Source organism: Canis lupus, chromosome 11, assembly GCF_003254725.2.
Source record: "Canis lupus dingo isolate Sandy chromosome 11, ASM325472v2, whole genome shotgun sequence".
NCBI classification, from domain to species: Eukaryota; Metazoa; Chordata; class Mammalia; order Carnivora; family Canidae; genus Canis; species Canis lupus.
Genome location: NC_064253.1, coordinates 32723192 through 32747353, shown reverse-complemented (window position 1 = coordinate 32747353; position 24162 = coordinate 32723192). Strand labels below are relative to the sequence as shown.

Below are 24162 nucleotides of genomic sequence, written 5' to 3'. Positions count from 1 at the left end.
ATTTTGAAGCCGACATACAAAGACTACAAAAATGTATCTCCATGTGTAATGTATTTAATCTAATTGATGAATAACAGTCTTACTCATTTTGCTAACCGTTTCTATTTGAGAGCTATCAGAATTTATTCATTGTCCTTTCTTTCCCTCACCCCAAAGCTAAAGGTCTAAAGTTTCTTAGTTCATAGAGGAAAAAATTAAGAATAAATTTCTGCTTAGTGATATAAATTTTGAGGTTAATCTTTCTTTACTGAGATATCTAGAAGTCTCACTCTTTTCTTTAAAATTTCCTTTTAAAAAGTCAGAATCTATTGAAGAGCCACAAAGGTCCTCTGCTGCCCCAATCCTCCCCCCACACATATCACACTTCTGGATAGAATCATTTTTATTCCTTTAAGTTGCTTCTGCTTCCATATTCCTAATAGTGTATTTGAAATTCAGAATTATTAGTACAAAAAAAAATAGAGATAGCATGTTTTAACATTCTACTGTGGATAATAAGGACTTGGCTTTTATCCTAACTCAGTTTGGTTAACTCGTCCAGCAGTGTTCTCGTTCCGTAGGTCAGTTTAACTTCACTTCTTCAGGCAATCTTTCGATCACTTGTCTAAATTAAGTAGCTTCTACTGGATTTTTTTAAGGAAAGTACACTGTGTGCTTCTTTCATACCACTGTAATTACTATCTTGATTTTTTCTTTTTGCTTGTTTATTTGTGATAGCAATACTCCAAGTTGCCACAATCCCAAATTTATTCTCTCTTATCCCTCACTAATAGGATTCTGACTTTTTGGGGGGGATTTTTGGGGGGATAGTAATCAACTAACAAATGAAGAAAAACAAGACAAGTCCCTTGATTTTCTACATTCCCTTTCTACGTAATAAACTTTTAATGAGATATAGGCAGAATTCTTGGGTAGATATCCATTTCTGAGCAAAAAGAAAACTTCTGAGGGGGATAGATAAAAGGTCTGGCAATGGAGCAGCCATTTTGGAGCACTGACAGTATAGATAAAAGGATGGAGACCATACGCTATAGGTAGTGGAAGAAAGTTAGAAGCAGCTTCAGTCCTTGAAAGTACCATTGTACTTGGACTCTGCCTTTCAAACCTATTTTGTGCGGAAATAATGTATTCCTAATAAAGTACATTGTCTTTTTGTAATTCTTTCCCATTAGGTAGTAAGTTCTAGGAACCCAGGAATACTGTGAAATTTGTTTATCCTGGTAGTTCCAGATCATATTTTTTTAACCTCAGCAATATTGACATCTTGATCTGGTTAATTTTTTGACGTGGAGGCAATTTTGTGCACTGTGGTATGTTTAGCAGCACCCCTAGGTCTACCCAATAGATGCCAGTAGCAATCCCACACCCAAATGACTCTTTGGTTGTAAATTGCCCTCCAGTTGAGAACCACTAATTTAGAGGATGGGTTCAGTGCTCAGGATTTATAAAATTGTTAACTAATTAGATGTGAAGATTGAGAGAGACTGTAGAATTTAAGAGCGACTTGCAAGGTGTAGTATTGCATCACGTGGAAGATGAGGAAGCACATTTTAGTTTGTCAATGTTTCCCTTAAGCTGTGGCTTTAAAGTTGAATAGATACTCCAGATGTGACTCTAACACCACAGATTTCTGTTTCTGCATTAGTGAAACACAGCATCTCCTTATTTGCTCAATATTTTCCCTCCCTTTTCCGTAGCATAATAACATTTTTCCCCTTTGTTGTTGCGTCGCACTATTGGTTTACATTGAACTTGAAATCCACTAAAATCTCCTGGTTATTTTGCGAAGAGTCCTGCTAGTTCCTGTCTTCCTTCATCCTTTAATCTTGCACTTGTGCTTTTGAAGAGTCAGATTTTGCATTTTTCCTTTTTTACATTTTATCTTTTTTAAGTCAGGCTCTGTTCTTTGTTTGTTAATATATTTTACTTTTTTTGTTCTTTTTCTATTTCATATTATCTCTCTCTGACCAACATGATGTTCTATTGGTTGGTTGGTTAATAAAAATTTTGGCTAGGCAAAGGACAAAATGCATAACATTTGTATACTCATGTGCTGAGCTCGGAACAAAGGTCTTAGAACCACATCTTGGAACAGATATTTTAATGGTCAAAATCTTTCTCCCTGCATCCAATTTAAAAGATTACATAGAGCCGTAAGTGAGCACTGTTTCTGTAATCTGCTTCTAGGAATGAAGACAGTATACAGCTTCAGAGGGGCACTAAAGTAATAGCTATTCATTTTTTATTATATACGAAGGTCCAATCAGGCATTCTTACTCACTCTGTTTAGACTATAATGCTTAGCTCAGTTGGTGGCACTGTCATATAACGGGTGCTAATGCAATAGAGCAAAATTTGTTTAAGTGGTATAGAATGTGTTTTCCAGTGACTGCATAATAACTTCACTGACTATGTTTTAAAATAAAACTTAAGGATTATTTAGGAGATTATTTAGAATATGTGACATATTGCAGGAAGAGTAATGGTCACCTGATGAAAACAACTCATAAGATCATACAGTGCTGTAAAATAAATAGAAGTCCTTGAATGAAAGAAAAATAAAGCAACTTATTTAGTGAGAAATGATCAAAGCTACATTTACAATATAATGGGTGCAGCTCTCTCTTACAATTAGGTTTTTTATTTTTATTTTTTTTTAGAATTAATGTTTATGTTGTATGGCAGGCCTTCCTCCTCTTTCCCAGGAACTATTTAATATTAACTAGTCTCTTTGCTTCTACTGTAACCTTCCCTAATTATTCTTAATAAAAATTGTTTACAAATATCACCACCATCATTATCGTTGTGAAATATACTTTATTTGTGACTCTTCCAGGTTCCCTCTTGCCTGTCTAATGAATTCCAAATTTCTTAAGATTGTGTATAGGACAATCTGATTTTATTCCTGAGTTATCTTTCTGTTCCTCTCCATGAAAACTATACTCTAACCACACTGACCTACTTTATATTTTTGAATGTTCCATGCTCGTCCAAACTTCTGTCACTTTGCTTCTGCTGTCACTTCAGCATGGAGTACTGTTCTACTCTTGTATTTGGTAAACCTATTAGCTTTCCTTGAAGCCCACGTCAAACATGACCGTCTCAATTTTATATTCTTTACTTTCCTCTCCCTAAACCCATTGAACTCTGTCTGAAATCTAGGATGTGCCTAATAAATGTTTATCAAATGAGTACTTAATAAATCTCTAAAAATATGATGTGGTGAGCTTAGTTTTATTGATGTTTATATAAAAAGAAATCTTACATTATACACTAATTTATTTGAAAAGCTATGAGCATATAATATTTCAATAAATCAAATTGTATTCAAAAAATCACAGCAATGCTATTTGAAAATTAAAAAGAGACTATTATATGCAATCTCTTTCACTAACACATTTTGTCTGTTTATCTTTTTTTAAGCAGCCTTAAGATTGCTTAATATAGGGAAACCCACTAACCAATTGCGTGCACATGACTTTAATCTTGGTTCTATTTTTTGAATTGGGAATATCAGACTCCCCATTTTCTATAGTGTTATGAGTACTATGGTTTTACTGAAAATGTTTGTTCACAGTGATCAGCCTTTAAACTTCTTTACTGGGAATATTGTTTCAGGTAGCCCAAGATCAAAAATAGTAAAAACAGTTATTTAGGAGAAAGGAAGAAGAAAAATTAATGATAGTCTTGCACAATTGCATAGAAAAAGGAGACTGACGAAATAATATTTTTAATATTTTATTTGAAAACATACAAAAGGCTGGTAAGTGATAAGAGAATGCTATTTGGAATACACAATGAATTGAATGGTAATTGTAGAGCACCGTATTGTGTGTTCTCCACCATTGTGGCTTACTTGTGAACCTCTAAGATATTGGAAGAGGAACTAACTGGGAGGTGAAATGTGTAAGTTAATGTGTAGTTCCTTTTTCAGTGAATTAAGAGGTAGAACATAGTGGCTAACAGAAGCAGTATCAACTGTCTTTTAGACAAAGTGAAGTTTTCACCACTCCAAAATGTGATAAAGATCATGATTTTGTCACGACTTTGAACCTTAGACTGAAACATATGCTGATGCTCAAAGGGAAATTCTAGTTTGAAAAAGTCAATTGGGATCCCATTTATAGCTACACATCATTGATTTTAACTAATAAATGTGGCTTCCTATGTATCTATTGTTCAGTGTCAATGAACAGAAATATATTCACATTTTAACATTGTAGAAATTCCTACTCATGTATTTCAATCAGAGATTTACTATCATGATTTTTTATTTATACATAAACAAAGCACAACAGTTTATTTACATTGTCATATAGTTGACCTTTAAAACATGCCAAAAATCTTCACACTCTCTGCTTAAATACCATGGAGTTAGTGCAAACTACCATTTTTTAAAAAAATCTCTACCTTCATGACCATTTTCAGAAAAACTGCCAATTTTTAAATATTTGGGGTCTTCTCTAAGATAACTAAGCTGCTTCTCAGCTTTTCTTACCATGTGTTCAGGAAGCTACTTTCTTAGATTCAGGGTTGGAGTTAGGGCATGTGCCCGGTATTTTGCAGTTCAGGGACCTCTCCAGAGGGTTAGGATTTAGGGTCAGAGTTACAGATCAGGGTTAGGATGTGTGCCTACAACCTACCATTTTATTTTATTTTTTAATGTTTCAAGTTTTTATTTAAATTCTAATTAATGTACAACCTACCATTTTAAATAGAGTTGAAAAATAGAACCAATTAACAATTGTGACTCTCCCTAGCTATAGAAAATAATATTTAGAGTTTTAATTCTAATATGTGCATGCATCAGGAAGAAAGTAATGGAAGGAAAGAAAATACAGTAAGAAATTTAATCTATTATTTTTCAACCAGGTGGTTTTATGATACTAATGCATAAGAGAATTGGTCATTTGTTATTAGACCATAGATTGATTAGGATTCTGCATTTTTTCATAGTCGTCAGCATAGTGTTGATACTGATCAGTGAGAAGAGGTTGATTCGCTTCATCCATGTTGCTTCTGGCACGAATCAGGCAAGAAGCACCCGCAAAAATGACTGCAACCAGTACTAAAGCAGCAACTACCGCTATGGTAACAATCTCAGGAATACTAAGATTCCGACCTATTGGAGGAATAAAAGGAGAACAACAACAACAACAACAACAACAACAACAAAAAAAAACAGTAAAATAGTTGCCACCCAAAATCAGATATCTTGAATTTAGGCATTTTACCAAATTCTTCATATGTAATTTTTATTGGCCAGCATTGCTGATGATAGCCTGTCATCTTAAAGGCACTTTCTAATTTCTCATTATAAGTGGACCCTATTGGGATAGTTATTATTAATTCCATTTTAAAGGTTGAGAAAATGATGCTGTAGAGTGAGTCATTTGAGGTCACTTGGTTAGTAGGCACTAGAGTTGGTTTCGAAGACCAAGTCTTTCAAAATCCATGTACTGTGCTCTTCCACTACAACTTACTGCCTTTGTTGAGAAGAGATTGGAAATGAAGCAAGAAATTTTCAATTTCAAAATCTAAGAAAAAGTAATACAGAGTATCTCACTCCATTTTTTTTTCAGAATAAAGATAAGGAGGCACCATTATATAGTAGAAAAATTGGGGCATATTACATGGGCATAAGCTCAAAATTCATCCTCTCTGCCTACTAGAAATGTGATCTTCGACAATTACCCTATCTAAGGTAATCATGGCTGGCCCTTCTTCCTTATTTGTAAAATGAAGATTACAATACTTACTTCACAGGGTTGCAGGGATTAAATGATAGTGCGCTATAAAATCAACTTAACTCCAGGTCAGAGTGGGCTCTGAACAAATGTTAAATTCAATCTCTTTATCCCAAAATAAAAATCCAAATAAAACCTTTTAAATATAAGTAGAAAATATAGGCTGTAGAATATTGTGATTACCTTAAAAGTCAATAAATTTGTTTTTGGAAATTTCCACAGTAAAGGTACATTTTCAATACTCACTTGGCCATTGAACTTCGTAAGTATATCCCAGATTGTCTGGAGCGGTAACAAACATTTCTACATTGGTAACTGGAGGCCAGAATGGTACCATATTGTATTGTCTATTATGCCCAATAGGGGCATTTTCCAATGGAAATGTGGATACATCTAAAATATGGCAAAGACATCTTGTTAATAGACATGATAAAGTTAGTATTAATAGATTATTATGTTCTGAAGGTGATCCGAAATATTCTAGGATAACATAAAAATGTTCTTTTATATTTTAAACTGAATAAAGACATAAAAATAGTTTCACTACTGAAGAACAGGGAATTGCATTAAACAAAGTTCAAATGCTTTGAATACAGCACTAACATAACATCCAATAGATCAAGAAAGTTTGAAAGCAGGGAAGTTTTAGTATTTTATCATCTATGGTGATCATTAATTGTTCTATTTTTAAATTACAGAAACTTATTTGAAAAAATTAATTAAACTTATTTTTCAAAGCTAAAAAAAGATGGACCTGCAGTTTGTTGTAGCTTCATTTAAAATTTAAATATGAGAGGTCCTGTGGAAGTTTGTCCTTGAATATGTCCTGTGGAAGTTTGTCCTTGAATATGAACATATTTGTATAGTATTCTTCACTTTTCTCTTTTATCTTCAGAGATAAAAATATTAACTTAGTCCCAGATTTTACTCTATTAGAAAAAAACACTTAAAATTTTAAATCAACGTCCTGGAATATTATTTACTTCCTGCCACCTCTCCTCTTTCTACTTAAATACAAGTTACAGGCATTTATATTATTAGTGAGTTTCTGCCAGCAGGGATAAAAGGAGTGGTATGTTCCTTGTGGCAAAAGATTGTTCTTTTTTGTTGTTGTTCTAATTTACATTGATACAACTAAACCAGATGGGATATCTCAAAACCAGAGTTGGAAGGGGACTTGGGCAGGACATGAGTGGGAATATATTTAGAAGAGTGGGATATATGAGAAATTAGATTTTCTGTTTGCAAATAATATATTACTTGAAGAGTCACTGTGATCCTGGAAAGCACAGAAGAATATTCTAGCACCTACCTTGAAAAACAATTGATCATAGAAATGGCATATAGCGTTTACTTTTTTGTAACTTTTAATTTACTGTGCATTAATGCTAATTAAATATTTATCTATTTAAATCTGCTGAGCTCTTACCAATGCCAGACACTGGTCTAGGCACGGAGGTGATGGCACTAAACAAAATAGACAAAATGCCTGTCTTCAAGGGACTCACAATTTTGTGTTTTATTGTTAAGTATTTACTAAAGTTAGATATTTAAGTTAATGATTTAGATAACTCTGACTTTCCATTTCACCTTTTTATGAAATCCTGACTTGATCAACCTCAACCCAATTCAGCATCAGCTGTGTGATAGTTATACCCATTAAAATGAATGGAGGAATAATCATAAAAATAACACACAATAACAGTGAGATTGTCATAAAATTTGCCTATACAAGACCCTGTAGCGACTCCCCCTCTCACAGGTTCATCCAGCATCCCTCAGGATCTCCCCCTGTTGTCCCTCTGACCTTATTTTCCACCATTTTCTCTCCACTATGCACCGGCCACTGTGGGCTCCTTTGTTCATCGAGGGATGATCTTCTTCCATGTATTTACATAGTACTCCATAAAGCCTTTCCTGATTTTCTATTTCTACAGACTTTCCCCCAACAGATTATATATTTATTTACATATTTTTACTGTCATTTCTACTGACAACTAGGTGAGTCCCAGGAGGGAAAATATTTTTGTGTATTTTATATGCTACTGTATTTCTGGTACCTAAAAGACTATGTAGGGAATTGTAGGTGCTCAAATACTTATTTTTTCCAGCTTTACTGACGTACAATTGACAAAAAAAAAAAAATTGTATGTATTTAAGATGTATGACATGATGATTTCCAAATGGTCAAGAGGTATGGGAAAACTATTGAATATCACTAATCATTAGAAAATGCAGATTAGAACCATAATGATAGATCACACGTTTTATGATGGCGATTATCAATAAGAGAAGAGATAACAAGTGATGGCAAGAGTATGGAGAGATGGGAGCCATTGTGCACTGTTGGTGGGAATTGGCGCAGCTCCTGTGGAAACAGAATGGAAGTTCCTCAAGAAATTAAAAATAGAACTACCATATGATCCAGCAATGCCACTTCTGGGGGTTTATCTAAAAGATATAAAATTAGTATCTCAAAGAGATATCTGCACCCATGTTCACTGCAGCATTATTCACGATAGTCAGGATATGGAATCAGATAATAATTGTGAAAGGATTTGAGTGTGTGTGTAATTACTTCATTTTTCAAAAGGCATAATAGTAGTGATTGGTCTGGAAAATGTATAAGCTGCTTCTTCTGAAAAACTCACTGAACTTCTGGAGTACTATATTTAAAACTTAATTCACATGATTTTCATTAAAAAAAGAATCGAACTAAGTGTGCACATGGATACAAAATGTTAGTGAATAAAAATTAACATATTAAATAAAATTTGGATGCTCTATATTATACTACCGCATGTCTAATGAGAGGATTCTTTAACAGACATTGTCCTGTGGATGACTATAATTTCTCTTCAGCTGTAAAATATAATTCTTATTCCAATCTGACCTTAGTAATCTTATAATATTAGGATTTTTGAAGAGTTCTCACTATTTATAAAAACCGTTTAATACATTTTGAAAAAATAATTCCATCCTCCACTCAGACTTATTTTCAACAAAGACTTCTGCCATATGGAGAGTCTTAGAAATTTTTCCAATCTTTTTATTTTCGCTCTAACATAGTTGTTCTATCTGATTGTTTTTCAAGGGACATTTGGAGGTACATGGAATGTTTAAGCAGGAGGCTAATTGTCAGTGTTTAGTGTTCATGAATTTGTAGGTGTTAACATTGGCTTGTCCTATAATTTTATGGCCATATTTGTCAGAAATATGTTTCAGGTTCCGTATTTTTTGCTTATGGTAACTTCCCCTTCACTACTAGGCAAATAATTGAGAGACCATATGCTATTTATAGCACAATCAAAGGGAGCAGGTAGAAAATAAGAAGCAAAGGTGTTTATCTGGTTCATCAATGACCTTTAACAAATTGTTATGAATGTGAAATAATGATCTTTTCAATCAAGATATATTTTCATGGTTGAAAGAAAGCTCCCCTTAAGAGGTTTGTGAGAGAAACCAAGATTCTCGACTTCCTCTCTTAAATAAGTCTTAAATAAGAAAAACTTACTAACAGCAATGGCATTGTGAATGGCTGAATAACTATGGCCTGTATATTGTCTGGTTCCCAGAAGTGTATGTCCAACGAAAGTTTTTGTTCATTCCTAAACCTATTAACTCCAGTAGGCTTGTTAGTGTCATAAAAGCAGTATAGCTAAATATATGTAAAATGATAATTGTGATTGTGAAAAGAGAGGGATGTTGTTTTATATTAAACATATGAATGCTTAGGAAAGATTTGTTGAAGATGAATGCCTAAGATATTGGGAAAGAATTAAGAGTGAGCAATATGGTTGTAAAGATAAGGTGGGCATTATGAAAATCCAAAATAATACTGCACTCATGGCATCTCAAGGGTGGTTAATTTCTAGTTTCACTTTGAAAAAATAGACATTGTAACTTGTAGATAATTCATTATGGTTGTAGCTATGTATCTAAATACATATGAAAAAACGTGGCACTCCAATCAGTGAATTCATAGCAGATTGATGAGTGAATATTTATATGTAAGTTATTTGTTTCTTCACTGATTTTCTGATGGAACATATGATTTTGACCAACACATTAGTTAATAGTCCTAATCAGGTTAAATTAGAGGCTTCTACTGTACATACACATACACAAACACACACACACTTAAAGAAATAAGAGACTAACTGAATTGGATAGGCAAATCTATAGATAATTAATCCCCAACATTATATTTATGTGTATGATGAAGTAAAGGCGCAGAAGCCAAAATTTAGAATAGTTTTGAAACATGAAAATGCATGATGTTTAACCAATAGAAGCACTTTCATTGTTTGAAAAGTAATGTGAGCCTCTTAGCTGAGTAGAAGTGAAGAGAAAGTGGCCTTTTAAATGATATTTTAAAAATGCATTAAATGAAATTGAAAGATTTTCTATGCTGTGATTAAAAAAAACCATTAACTAATCAAATTGAACAAAATTTCCATTTGTAAGAGGCCAGAAGTAATAGAAATCAGGACTGGATTGTGAGTATAATTTTTTGTCTTTTAAGTATCAAAGAAGAGCTCAGTAAGATTTTCTTACTCACAATGAAAATGTTCCAAAAAAAAAAAAGTAGTGCAGATGTTCATTAGAAGATACAGGGAAGAAAAAATTGGGAAGCATGATAATTATCTTTTCATACTAAAAATAAAAAGGGATTATGTGCCTCGTCCAGGTGAATGCTAATAAATAGCATCTGACAACCATTGTAAGAGATGTTTTGTCTGCATTTTCAAAGTAGTTTGGGATATTTGGAAACAGCTAGATATCATAGCTCTTTTATCCTTATTTTGTAGTGTAGTGTAGATGTGTCAAGTGCTTACTCTGTAGTAAGCACTATACCACCTAAACAGTCTCCTTGCTGAGCCTGCAAAAAAGAATATGAAAACGTCTCACCAGCCTTATATCTCCTCAGCCATTCATCAAAAACTGCATCAGTGAAAGTATGTAGGAGAACAAAAATAGGATCATTTGGGGATAAATGGGTTTGTCCCCCTGTTCCATTCAGAAATAGATGAGCCAAATTGTGAAGGCTTCGAATAGCAGGGTCATACTTTCCTGTGGGATCACTGTAACCTAGATATAAAAATAGGGGTGAGAATAGTAAAAATCATCACCAATATCTTGCTTCTCAAATCAGCAGCAGTGATTACATTGGGAAACAATTTTTCCTAAGCTTGTCAGGCCAATTTTTACCTTAGTATAATAGCATTGCTTCTTTGTACCTATGGTTGGTGACATTTCTTGCTATAACCAGAGCTAGGTTAGCTTTAAGCTAGTGGCATGACATTCTAAATGTAGCCTCTAGGTTAAAAATAATGACCTGCAAAGGATACCAGTCAAAATACATAGAACACTCTATTTTGACAAGGCAAGCATTGGTTTAGTGGAAATAAAGACAATGGAAATCTTGAGCTTCTACTATAAACTGCTGACGCAATTGGGAGAACATCTCTCTGATTGTCCTGAAATTAAATTGCCAGATATGGCTTCAGTTTTCTACCTTATTCCTTTTGACTGTCAGCATGTTTACTTTTGGAAAGTTACCTTATTTTTGTGGAAACGTCACAATTTCTCAGAGCATTATTATCATCTCGGTACTAGTTTTAAATATCTGGAAAAACTTTTTGTCGAACCACTTATATAACTTTTGATAATTAGCTATATTCTCTCTATATAATGTATTTCCCATATTCTATATGATACATATATGATATTCCCACCCAATATGTGCATTTCCCATATTACATGTATTCTATGCATTTCTCATGTTATATATTCTCCATATTATATATTTTCCATACACATTTTCATAGTATATATATCATGTATATACATTGGGCAGAAGGGGAGGATAGATCGCAAAAAATAGAGGGTCTATGATGTGGGATGGAGTGATAAGTGTTCCTGTTTGGATTTAAGAATCAGAGGTGGGAGAGCAGGGAAAGTTTACATATTATAAAATAAAATTAGAATTTAAAATATATTAACCCATTTGTATAATTATGCTTACTCATTGATTTAGTCATGTTTCATACATTTATTCCATTATTATTTTTTATTTATAACCTGTTTAAAGGTTGCTTGCAATGTACATAGCATGCTGGTAGGCACTGGTTCTTTCATACATTCTGTCAGGAAATCAGTATAACTTGTCTTTTGATTGGGTTTCAATAAGATGCAATTTGCACATTCTTTTAGAAATTAGTGCTTGTGGCCTTAGTTTATATATACCTGTTTAGTCAAAACATAGTGATTATTTATTGAATAATCTCCAAATCAGTACATTCATATTTAGTTATTAGAATTAACATAAAGATAGAAGAGAATGGTATACAGTTTTGATGACAAAAGGGGAGAGAATTGAAAATAATGATTAGATTTACATATAGAGTATCTCAGATCATGGAGACAGAGAGATCAATTCCCATTCTTTTTCTGGGGGAGGAATCTGATATGTTTAACGCTATATTTAATGTGAATTTTAACAATAAAAGGTTTATAATACATTAAATGTGATTCTGTTGTTTTAAAACCTTAAATACATATCAATAATGATTTAGAGATATCAAAGTTTATAGTATAAAGAGACCAGACATAGAAAATTTGGATTTGTAATTGTGCTCTATTCCTGAGTTTCTTGGGATCTTCATTTTAGCTCTTTGGTCTTTAGTTTCCTCAGCTTTAAAATACTATGAATTAAATAAGGAAATCAAATTAAATATCATTACATGCTAATTTGAATTTTAATAGACCTTTTAAAAAAGTTACAGGACAATACAAACTTAAGTGAAATATATGCCCCAACCAGGCTTTATTGGCTGTCAACTAAATGTTTAGAATTTTTTGTTATTTTTTAAGAAAGATTTTTTATAAACTGTCAAATACTTGAATATTATTTGACTCTACTAGAATTTGCTATAGCTATATACATACTGATCAGCCAAACAGATTTGAGTTCAAATACTTTTTAGGTATTTAAGAGATTGAAGAATAATTTCTAAGCACTTCTCCTCTATGATAATTAAAAAGAGTTTCACGGTCTGACACTTTTCTTTAAGAAGTTCTTTCTTGAGCAGAGAATTGTGACTACATCATAACTGGAGGCAGCATTCATGTAAATTCACAGGATCTATATGGTTTTTCAAAGATTTTTCAAAGAGATCTGAATGTGAATAGTTCAGTTAACTGTGAATTCAAAGCACTGATTTCTTTTACTTACCTTCCACTGTGTTTCGGAAACTGTTAGTAGAATTGGAGTAAAAAGGAGGTGTGTCAAATAAACCAACTTCCAAGCACTGAGCGACATCCTGTGGTTCAGGAAGACGTTGCACCATTGGTCTAGCCACATTTCCAGCTGGATTTCTCCTAATTGGCCCACCCTCAGTACCTGGGAAAAGGATGGGATATGTAAATATTTATAGGATACTTAGAGATCAGATCTTTGCCCTTTAATTTTTACACATAGCAAGAACATTGAAATACAGGTTTTCCTTGGTAGAAGACAAAATGTATAAAAATGCATACTTAGGGGCATTACAGTGAGAAAATTTCTGCTCCCATTTCTGGGAGCAAAGTTAGATGTGTGATTTGTAAAATCATTGGAAGAAAAAAATGATCACAGTAACAGATAGAGGTCCTGGTATTTATTTAATCAATGTATATTTCTGTAATGAGACTATATTAACATCAAAATTCCTTGGAAAATTGAATTTCACCAAAATAACCTCGTAAACCTAAATTCCACACAGAAATCTATATTTCACATATATGTGAAATTTTGTACTCAAATGCTGTTTGTTTCAAGTCTTCAGAGAAATGCAGAAAAACAATCTAAGATCTCTTTGGTAGGTGGTCTACATTTCAATTGATCCATATTTTTCAGCAATTAATGTAAGAAATAATTAAATTTTTTAAAAGGCAGTAAAACAAGCAGGCAAACAAAGCTGTAATATTAGAAGTAATAGGATAGATATCTTAAGGAAGCCTCGGAGGGAGGGATGGAAAGAAAGAGAGGGGAAGAGACAGACAGGAAGGGAGAGAGGGAGACAGAGACAGAGAGACAGAGATAGATTGAGAGATATTATCAATCCCTTCCAGTTGGATGACTCCAGAAGGGTGTCATTAAGGAAAGGAGATTTGCAAAGAGCCCTGAAGGACTGAGGAGAATTTTCAGGTGAAATAGGAGAAATGTTACAAGTCAAACATTTTAGGCAGAGGTAATAATAAGAGATGATAAGCTTTCTCCTATCTATAAAATAAGCTCCATCAGAACAAGAACTCTGTTCTGGCTCAACAGTACATCCCTTAATCTTGGCACAGTGCCTGGCATACAATAGATGCTAAATTGTAGTTTGGAGCCTGTTGATGTATGGAAAGATCACATTTGCTCTAAAGGGCCTATTTGGGAACTAGGTTGCCTGGAGTACAGGGCAATGTAAGGTGGGAACATTGAATATTCACCATATTGTGCAGAAATAAAGAGCAGTATGAGAAAGTTATATTTAATTCAATAGTAAATGAAGAGAAGTCTAATGTAGGTGGGAGGAGAGGAGATTGGTTAGGAGCATTTTGCATTTGTCTGTTCCAGTGGTCTCCAGAGAAGTATGTGTGTGTTCTAAGAGTACCAGTAGATGCAGAATAATCCACTGGGTTGGGAGAGGTGACATTACAATCTCAACTTGCATTCATTTTACCTCACTCATAAAGCTTCCTATATTGTAATGTTTATAATGAACATAATGATTAGTACCTGATGAATTAGCATAGTAAATTTATTTACATAATATAAAAATAAAAACATGCCAGTATTGAGATTGGAAAGTAGATGAACTTTTGTAGGTTATACATTATTATTAAGACTTTCAGAGACCACTGTCTAAAACTATCAATTCAAGCTTATGAGTTAGAGATTATTATTTGGGAGCTCTCAATAAATTCCAGTAAAAATTATAGATTGCAAGAATTTTTAAAACACTACATTCTAATTTGCCCTTGTATAGTTTCATAGTGGAGAATTCCAATAGTAAAGAAACTAGTTTAAATCAGTTTAATTTAACCCAGGGCCATTTAGATTTGTTTGCACATGGACAACCTCTGCCAGCCAATGCACTAAAAACATCATATGGTTTGGAGTCCTATGGAGTTTTTGTGCAGTAAGGAATGAAAAGTTCTGAGTGTCTGAAGGAGAAAATAGATGGTAATACTGTGTAGAAAGAACAATATTTTTCATGTGATGAATCAAAGATGATGTTTTACTGGCTGGAAGAGGCTTAGGAGTCAATAAATCACTCTTTCGAAGTACCAGGTTTGGCGCATTAATGGAACATTGGAGAGAAATCATGCAACAAGCACATGAAATCACAGGCATGAAAGATGCAAGGAAGATTTGCTCTAAAAATGCACATGCATAGCCGTCCCATAAAAGATGATCAACAAAACCACAGGAATGGATCATTTCATCCAAGAATAACAATACAGAAAAGAAAGAATCCCTAGGAGAATTAAATAAGATAACGTATTAAAGCATTTGGCACCATATCAGATACATAGTATGTGTTGAATAAACTATTAGTTTCCTTTTATCTTTCACAAGCCTAATAAATAAAATGCTTGGTATCTTGAACTAAGGTAAGGAGTAATCTTCAAATTTGTCTCACTTAAAATACATAATCTTCAATTTTTCATGAAACTACGTATCCTGTTATGAGACTTATACTAATTGACAAAAAAAACTGTGATAAAAGCTTCTCTCCTAAGCTATAATTTTATTTACTCATTTTAAATGTGCTATAGTTTGGTATCCAATCATCTGTATGATACAAAAATGTCTGGAAAAAATTCCCAGGCCAAAATACAATAGCCTCTTCAGAAAGAGGTTAATGTTTTGGTATCTAAAGATATATTGATTCTCAATTTCATTTCAAGGTGGGATCACTCATTCATTATGCCAGACAAATAAAAAAATGTATTCTAAGTTTTAAACTTCTACAGAAAAAATTTCATATACTGTCACTTCCCTTATTTCTATACACAGCTAAATCATCTAATGGTGAAAAAAATCTACTGATTTTTTTCTATTTAGAATATTCTCTTTTTAAGAATATCCCTTTCTTAGGGATCCCTGGGTGGCGCAGCGGTTTGGCGCCTGCCTTTGGCCCAGGGCGCGATCCTGGAGACCCGGGATCGAATCCCACGTCGGGCTCCCGGTGCATGGAGCCTGCTTCTCCCTCTGCCTGTGTCTCTGCCTCTCTCTCTCTCTGTGACTATCATAAATAAATAAAAATTAAAAAAAAAAAAGAATATCCCTTTTTTAAAAGATTTTATTTATTTATGGGAGAGAGAGAGAGAGAGAGAGAGAGAGAGAGAGGCAGAGACAAGCAGAGGGAGAAGCAGGCTCCATGCAGGGAGCCTGATGCGGGACTTGATCCTGGGTCTCCAGGATCACGCCCTGGGTTGAAGTCATCACTAAACCTCTGAGCCACCTGGGCTTCCCAAGAATATCCTTTTTTAAGTTTATAAAGGAATTAATTTAATATTTTAAGCTTAAAAAATATGTAAAAGGTACTATGAAGATAAATAAAATGAATTTCCATAAATCTAGTTTTTGCATGGAAGGACAAGTTTAAAATAACCAAGCATGCCTGAAGAAAAATAAGATGAGATAGGGAGACTCTAATAATTAAGACTTTGTGTGAGTACCACAGAGACTAGTAATGTGATCCAAAGAAGAGAATGGCACACTCAGGAACAGATCTGCATGCTGCAGAAACTTGACCTGAGGCAGAAGTGGCATTTAAATCACTGGAGAAAGGATGCTAGCTAGGACAGCTGGTTAAGCATTCTCTTTATGTGCTCGCTTTGAGAGAAGTGGAAGTAGCTGGCAGACCTTTTATGTGCAGTATCTTTCTTTTCTCTTTTCTTTTCTTCTTTCTTTTCTTTTCTTCTTTTCTTTTCTTTTCTTTCTTTTCTTTCTTTCTTTCTTTCTTTCTTCTTTCTTTCTTTCTTTCTTTCTTTCTTTCTTTCTTTCTTTTCTTTCTTCTTTCTTTTTCTTTTTTTAAAAAATATTTTATTTATTTATCCATGAGAGGCACAGAGAGAGAGAGAGACAGACAGACAGACGGACAGACAGACAGAGACAAAGACACAGGCAGAGGGAGAAGCAGGCTCCATGCAGGGAGCCCGACGTGGGACTGGATCCCGGGGCTCCAGGATCACGCCCTGGGCTGAAGGCGGCGCTAAAACGCTGGGCCACCGGCGCTGCCCTCTTTCTTTCTTTTTTAAAGATTTGTGTGAGAGAGAAAGAATGTGTGAGTAGAGGGAGGGGGCAGAGAGAGAGAGAGAGAGAGAGAGAGAATCTCAAGCTGACTCCCCCTGAGCAAGGAGCCCTATGTGGAGCTCCATCCCATGGCCCTGAGATCATGACCTGAGCTGAAATCAAGAGTCAGGCGCTTACCCTACTGAACCACCCAGGCGCCTCAGTGTCTTCCTTTTCTTAAAGATGTCCCTCATATCACCTTCTGGTTTTGAACCTCTAGACCAGAATTTTACTCTTTGGGCACTTTCAATCTTTCTGTGTATTTCAGATTTCCCAGGGAAACAATTTTCTATGAAATTCCAACACAAGACACATGACTACTAAGTAGTGCTGAGTGTGCTAGGAAGATAAATTTTATATAATCATACATTTCCAAAATAAAAGAGTGAGCAGTGCACTGACCAAATTGCTCAAGAAAAGCAGTGTAAAAAATGTATAGAGACTTTCTGTTCTCCCTGGAACCTTAGAGAATGCCTTGAATAGCTCCTGTGTTCAATGAATATACCTGTATATTGATTCTCTATAGCAAAAGTAGATTTTATTCTGCAGTCCTTAGTAGAATGAAGGGCCTTCAGGCAGCACATTTAATCCTTTATTTAATAGGGAACTCTGAATCCTGGATGTCATTTGGAACTTACTATTGCAAAGGGTTCCCAGGGTATCATAATCCTCCAAGGATTCGCAGACCACTCGCCATTGAGAAAAGACAGAGTTCAGGCTTATAAGAGTGGAATCAAAGTTGCTTCTTGATCCCATCAGGTCATCAGTGCAAATGTCACAGACATTCTTCCCAGTTGCAAAATTCCAGTAGGGGAGGGAGAATGAAGGATCCTGCAACATTTCCTAGATCACAGAAATTCTTGTTAGCATTCTCGGCTTTTGTTTAAAATTCTCCCTCTTTGGTGTCTGAGGAGCCAGAGGAATTAAATGCCTTATTTAACAAAGCTTCTAATATACTACAAGGAGTCATTGAGGCACTAGAGAGACTGGAATTCAACTCATTATAGAGAAGTTTCTGAAAATGGTTTCTTTGGAGGGAAAAAAAGTCTTCCTTTTTCTTTAAGCAGGTAATTACATCTCTCTTGGTTATGCCAAAAAATATTAATAATAACTTCCACTCCTTGACATTTTACCTCCTTTTGTTTTCACATCTTTAATTCAAGCATCACTACATCTGGGTCTGGAGCCACATCTAGCCTTTAAATATATTATGTAGAGCAACACTTTTTGCTTGGTTTCTGGCTTTCAAAATTTAATTTAAATGACCTTAGGTCTTTAGATTATGGTTTTTAAAGGGTTTTTTGTTTGTTTTTATGTGGGTTAGCAAGGATAGAGGAAGAAGCCTGTGGATTAGAGTGAGGCAAACCTCAGTGGTGCATTACAGTTTTTCCAAGCACCAGTTATACAGATTTGACTTTTCATAGGTTACACAGCCTCTCTCACACTTACCTTATCTGCCTGGGCACTGAAGGTGTTTTACTTAAAGACCCCTGCCTCAGAATCTAAACTGTTAAGACTTGGATTTCTGCTTGAACCTAATACTGTCAGGAAATATTAAGTGGAAGCAAAATATTTTCTTTGTGCATACTGTTCTTTAGACCAGGGACCAGTTTTCCCTTCAGAGCTGACCTCAACAATTTTAAAAGTACTGGACTCAAGATCACATGCTCATTTTATTGAGTTCCCTAAAACCACATTTATTGTATTTGTTCTCATTCCTTTAGGTCTTTGGAGAGTTACGTTTAGAGTGTGGGATTTAAATGTAGAGAGTGCCATTGTTTTATCTCACCTCCAAAGCATTTAGTACATTTCTGCTTTTTTTACTTTCAACCCTTTCTAGGAAGCATTTCCTTGTCCTCAGGGTATTTTAGAGGACCAAAAGCTTTCCAAGGCATCCTTGGTTATTGATCTCCAGGGGTTTAGAGTCCTTGTTAGAAGCCATTGTTCTGGTTCACAAAAATTAGTGACAGCTTCCAAGGGATCATTAAGAGTCAGTTTGTGGTTCAGAACTGACATTTGGGAGCTGGAACATATTCATGTGGCATTTCAACTGTGCATTACATTTAAACTGTAATTTGTTGGATCCCTTGTGCTGTTGGGTTTTAAAAATGTAAGTCATAGAGGTTGAAGTTTACACAGGCAAAATCGAAGCTTTTAGATACTTTCCACCTGCCCTTTCATTTTGGCATGCCCATGGGAAAATGACTTGAAGGCATGGAGATCTGGAGTTGATTACAAATGACAGATTTATCTACTTATAATCTACTAAATGTCTTACTTGTAATCAGAACTATAAAATATGCAGTTCAGAGTATCAGATGAATTAATTTAATCACTCTCAACTTGCATATATTTGGACTACTTTCATACCAATATTTTATTCTGTATTTTAGTGTATTAATTCTCTCTCTTCTAACCATTTATTTTCTTGTGATAATGCTGAACACAAGCATACTGTGAGTCAATAGATGAATCTAAATACCTTTTATGCCCTCAGATGTTTTTGGATTAATTTTTAGATTTTAATTTGAGGAAAGGAATACATTTCACCTAGAAAATGAAATCTATTTGTGGATTTCCTAGTTAAGATCTAATAATGTAAAATTTCATTTGGAAATACCAGTAGTTTTCTCAAGAAAAAGCAGTTGGTAAAAGAAACAAGAAAGTATCAGTATTAACATGAGGTTACAATGTGGTTTGAGCTTCTCTGCTTAAAAATAAGCAGGAAATACTTGTTTGGGGTGAGGTTCACTTTATGCCAAAAAAATTGATGCTGTCTGATTGATGAGATGTTTTTAGTTGGTTTCTTCTACAGGCTTTGAGGTGGATTTCAAGGAAAATATGACAATATAAATGGAAAGGATATTTTTCTATAATTTCAACCTTGTAATATTAGAATCATCAGCCGTCATGCTGGGGTATATATATGGGAGTTGGTAGACTGAGAAGTGTATGCACACTTGTCTCATCCAAACCAGGAGGAGGGGGTATTAGTTTACTTTTGAGAAGGAAGACATAGCAAATGAGACTCTTTATTTGCAAGTTCTACGAAGATCATTTTTTCAATCACAGAACTGTAGACTATGTCCAACACTTTAAATCACACCTCCAAATGTCTCAGCTGGCTCCCTCATCATCAATACTACTTTCTTTTCCCTTCACAAAGATAACGATTAATTAATGAGTAAGTAAATCAGTACAGGGAGAAACCTCACAGAATGTCAAAGGCAGATTAATAACATGAAATTGCTTTGCCATTACATGTTCATTCAGGTTGTTCCGAACCCAGTGAATTAAGATGACTTACAAACAAGCCACATGTCTGAAAAGGACCCGCAAATTGAAATGTTTCACACATACCTGCATGTCTCTCTCCAACTGCAGTAGGTGGTATCTGTGCCATGTGAGAAAAGCTGGTCCTTCATGAGAGAAATCCACCTCACCAAAGCTTTCCTGTCCTGGCCCAAGGAAAGTCTTTTTGACTGAGTAATAGTGTGTCCAAACAAAGTAGTTATAAATGGAAATGTTCTCAAACTGTGGTGTGTTGCCATCTGGCCCAAATATTTCTTCTGATCTCCTGGTTGCAATGACAAACTGAGGGTGAATTGTGCGCTTTGCCATATCCAAGGCCTGGACAAAGTGGTTCTTCTCTTCTGTATTCAAGGCCAGGAGGTTTCTCCTGACTTCAAGGGTACAAAATTCAAACATGAAAACATCTGTCTTGTGAGCATAATACTAATACCTTGTCCCATTTACCCACTAATGATAATTCACATGTATGCATTAATCATTTTATACTTTTAAAAACACCCCTTACTAAAATGCCATCTTTAAGACTGCTTTCTTCCCATTCACTCCCATGCCCCCGTACTCTAGGATTTCTGTTAGCTTGCTTTAATCTGATTCTGTGTTCTAGTGTTTATTTCTGCTCACCATTGGTATATTTGGGAAACTGTCTACCTTTTTAAAATCATAAGCTTTGCAAAAACATAGCATAGTGGTTAAGAGCAGAGACTTATTTTATGACTCTGAACACGTTTTTGTAAGTCTCAGTTTTTTATCTGTAAGGCATATATAAAAACAGTATCTGCTTTATGGAGCTATAAAGATTAAAGAGTACATACAAAAAAAATAAAAAAATAAAGAGTACATGCATAAAAAGCAATTATATCAGAGCTAGCCTCATAACAAAGACTCAATAAAAGTCTGCTAGACCCTTGGTCCAATGTTTGGCACATAGGAAAAAAAAAAACAAATATTGCTAGATTTATTACTTAGAGCTTTGTTGTTCACTGCTATTTCGTATGGCACAGGTGGGGCTCATCATGTAAAATGGCTGACCTTGGGTCATCCCCGCGGGCAGTTTCCTTTTGGGTTAGCAAGGGTAGTGGAAGAAGTCATGGGTTAGAGCTAGACTGACCTCAGTGGTGAATTCCAGGTTTTCCAGGTCCCTGCTATAGGGACTAGACCTTTTTGAACCTCAGGACAATGAACATAACTACCTTGAGAAAGGTCTGGTCATAAATACCTAGCACCATTCCTTGAATTGGATGGTTGCTCAGTAAGTGTTTTAGAAGAAAATCACATCACTCAGAAGATCTGAACCTTAACCTTGACTCTTTAAACTGTATAAACTTATTAGCCTCTCCAAGTTTCAGGTTCCTTAACTGAGTTATGGGATTTCCAGGTGTTCTTTCAGCTCCACGGATTTAGGCTCCACTGATTTAGGCTTCTATTAAGAGCATTGAGTCTCAGGAGGAACTCTGTATACATTCATACCCTACTTACCTGTGAGAACCTTCTGATCACAGGCAGCTCCTCTCCATCCTGGACGGCAAGTCCCACAGTTGTGTCCTGAGAAATTGCCATTGCAGTGGCAGGTCCTGTTGAAGAACCGTGTGGGCCAAACCTCCCGATCATCTCTGCCATCATGGGGGTAATGGTGGCTGTGGGGTCTGGAGTCTGCTATCACTGCCTCACACCTCCCCCGCCCTGATGAGAAGCCACAGGGGTCAGTCCCAGGCCCAGACACTGGGGACAGGTCTGGGCAACACACACCATTTCTCAAGGCCTCAACAGTGGCACACTCTCTTGGGAATTGAGCCCAGGTCTGATGGAAAAAAAGCAGGAACAAGAAGATGCTTCCCAGAGAGAGGAGTTTATGAGCTTTCATTCTGCTTTAAGCAAGAGTGAAGAACAAATCTCTGTTCTGCAGCCCTTTGTATAAGGACTGAAGCACATAAATAAAAATCAGGCTGAAAAGGAGAAAAGAAAATGAAGTTATGCGAGTTTTCTTTCTTTCTGTACTGTTATAAACAGGCATGAGCCCTTCCCAACCCCCTTCAAAATGCTTTTCGTATCTGTAAAATGACATTTCCAGCAAATCATAAAAATAGTAATTTACCTTTAAAAAGTTGACATGTATAATACCTACATAATTAAATCTCCTGTCCTAGCATTTAGTTTTCATTTTAAATTTCTATTTATTAAAAAAAAAAACTCATCATAGATGTTTTTTATCAAAAGCATTCATTAGCAGGTCACAGCCATTAATTACATTTAACTATGAAGCTGGAAGAAGAATTGGAAGCAGACTTTCAGCAAGTTAATTTCCGTGACTTAAAGTCTCCCATCCTAATGGAGTTTTGGCGGGAGTCCACCCATTCCCCATAGAGCTTCTCTCCAGTACCTTACACTCCGGAGGGGATTCTCTGATGAGCCCCTCTTAGAGCTGGGTGTTTTATATTTGCTTCTCCCCTGATGTCAGAGCTGTTAATTGCATGTGGGTTTCTGCTTGATAACTAATCCCAAATCTGCCCACCCCAACTGGGAGGGGCTGGTCCTCTTCCCCCCACCCTTTACTAATCCCCTTTCACTCCAGTGAGTTTTTTCTGCCCTTTAAGTACTTGGTTAGCACATGATTCCCTTTCCCACTGATTTTCTTGTGATGCTTAAAGTTTTAAGAAAAGGTCAGAGGCACTAATTTGGAATACCAGTCAGGGAAACTAGAGAGATTTGTTTTCATTGTAGAGATTTAGGTTTTTTCCCCTTTGATTTTGTATTTTTAGAGGATGAAATAATATTACTTACCTTTTCTTCGTGACACAAGAACTAAACTACTACTTGTATCTGATGGTAGCTTTTGATTGTGTTTGGTCTTGAAAATAGATGCTGCCATTTTTATTGTAGTTGTAGTAGAAATAGAGATTAATTGTAGTAGAAAATATAGAGAATAACTGTAATAGAAAAGTCAGCAGATACAATTACACCAAATCACATGGCAATGCCTTTCATGATGCCTATTGGTGTTGACAGTTGGATACTCCAGCTCCTTTCCCTCCATTCCAGTAGTGTCCATCTTTGTTGCAGAGCATCACAGGATCACCGCTACTTCTGTTATTTAGGAGATGACCACTGAACGGCTCCTTTCCTGCTTTCCTTGCAAGCAGCCTCAAGCCAATGGCACTAATTTTAAATTTAAAAAACGTTGTGGTAATTTTAAAGGCTTCATTCAAGCATTAGACAATGTCTCAAGGTTTCATATGCACTCAGGGCAAACTTAATTGTGAAAAATAATGTATATTTAGGTAGCCTTTTGGTTATTTTGATTTTTCAATCTGACTTCTTACTAGATCAACGTAGATTATCATTTTTCTCTCCTGAATAAAGGTGATAGTAATGTACCATTAAAGATTTCACAGTTTTGACAAAGGAGCTGAAGTCACGTATGGTAACATTAGGAGAACTGAGTGATGGATATATGGAAACTCTGTGTATTATCTGTGTAATTTTTCTGTATATCTAAAATTATTACAAAAACACTGTGTTTATTTTAAAAACTAGGTAATCTATTCATATGTATTCACATATATATTCATGTGTGCAAATATAAGTATACCACAGTGTGTCACATTATGTTGAAAGAAAAAAATAGTGAGGCTTTGCCCATTACACCTCCTTGTTATATAATTCCTACAGTTACCTCAGGATACCCTGAATGCAGTGTGATACACAATAGGCACAATGTGAGGGCATCAGTATCAAATCACATACTATTAATTAAATATAAGAATAAATATAAAA

At 35.1% G+C, this 24162-nt stretch overlaps 1 protein-coding gene across 1 annotated transcript; it reads right to left on the bottom strand.

Moving 5' to 3' along the window:
• Positions 1–3765: 3765 nt before the first annotated feature.
• On the bottom strand, positions 3766–22354 carry TYRP1 (tyrosinase related protein 1). The gene is made up of 7 exons (XM_035696908.2): positions 21868–22354; positions 20440–20762; positions 17718–17922; positions 12985–13152; positions 10659–10838; positions 5994–6140; positions 3766–5122 (listed from the first exon to the last, which is right to left on the bottom strand). Exons 1-7 carry the CDS (start codon positions 22250–22252, stop codon positions 4917–4919), a joined length of 1614 nt encoding a protein of 537 aa, XP_035552801.1. The 5' UTR covers positions 22253–22354; the 3' UTR covers positions 3766–4916.
• Between the last annotated feature and the right edge of the window lie 1808 nt (positions 22355–24162).

Bases quoted from the DNA above. Each gene is read 5' to 3' on its own strand.
- TYRP1 (XM_035696908.2), bottom strand. From the start codon at position 22,252: ATGAAAGCTCATAAACTCCTCTCTCTGGGAAGCATCTTCTTGTTCCTG. The intron at 17,923-20,439 runs GTATGTGTGAAA...TCTGTGATCTAG, and splicing joins AGTTGGAGAGAGACATGCAG to GAAATGTTGCAGGATCCTTC. The intron at 5,123-5,993 runs GTGAGTATTGAA...TTCCTCCAATAG, and splicing joins TTACGAAGTTCAATGGCCAA to GTCGGAATCTTAGTATTCCT.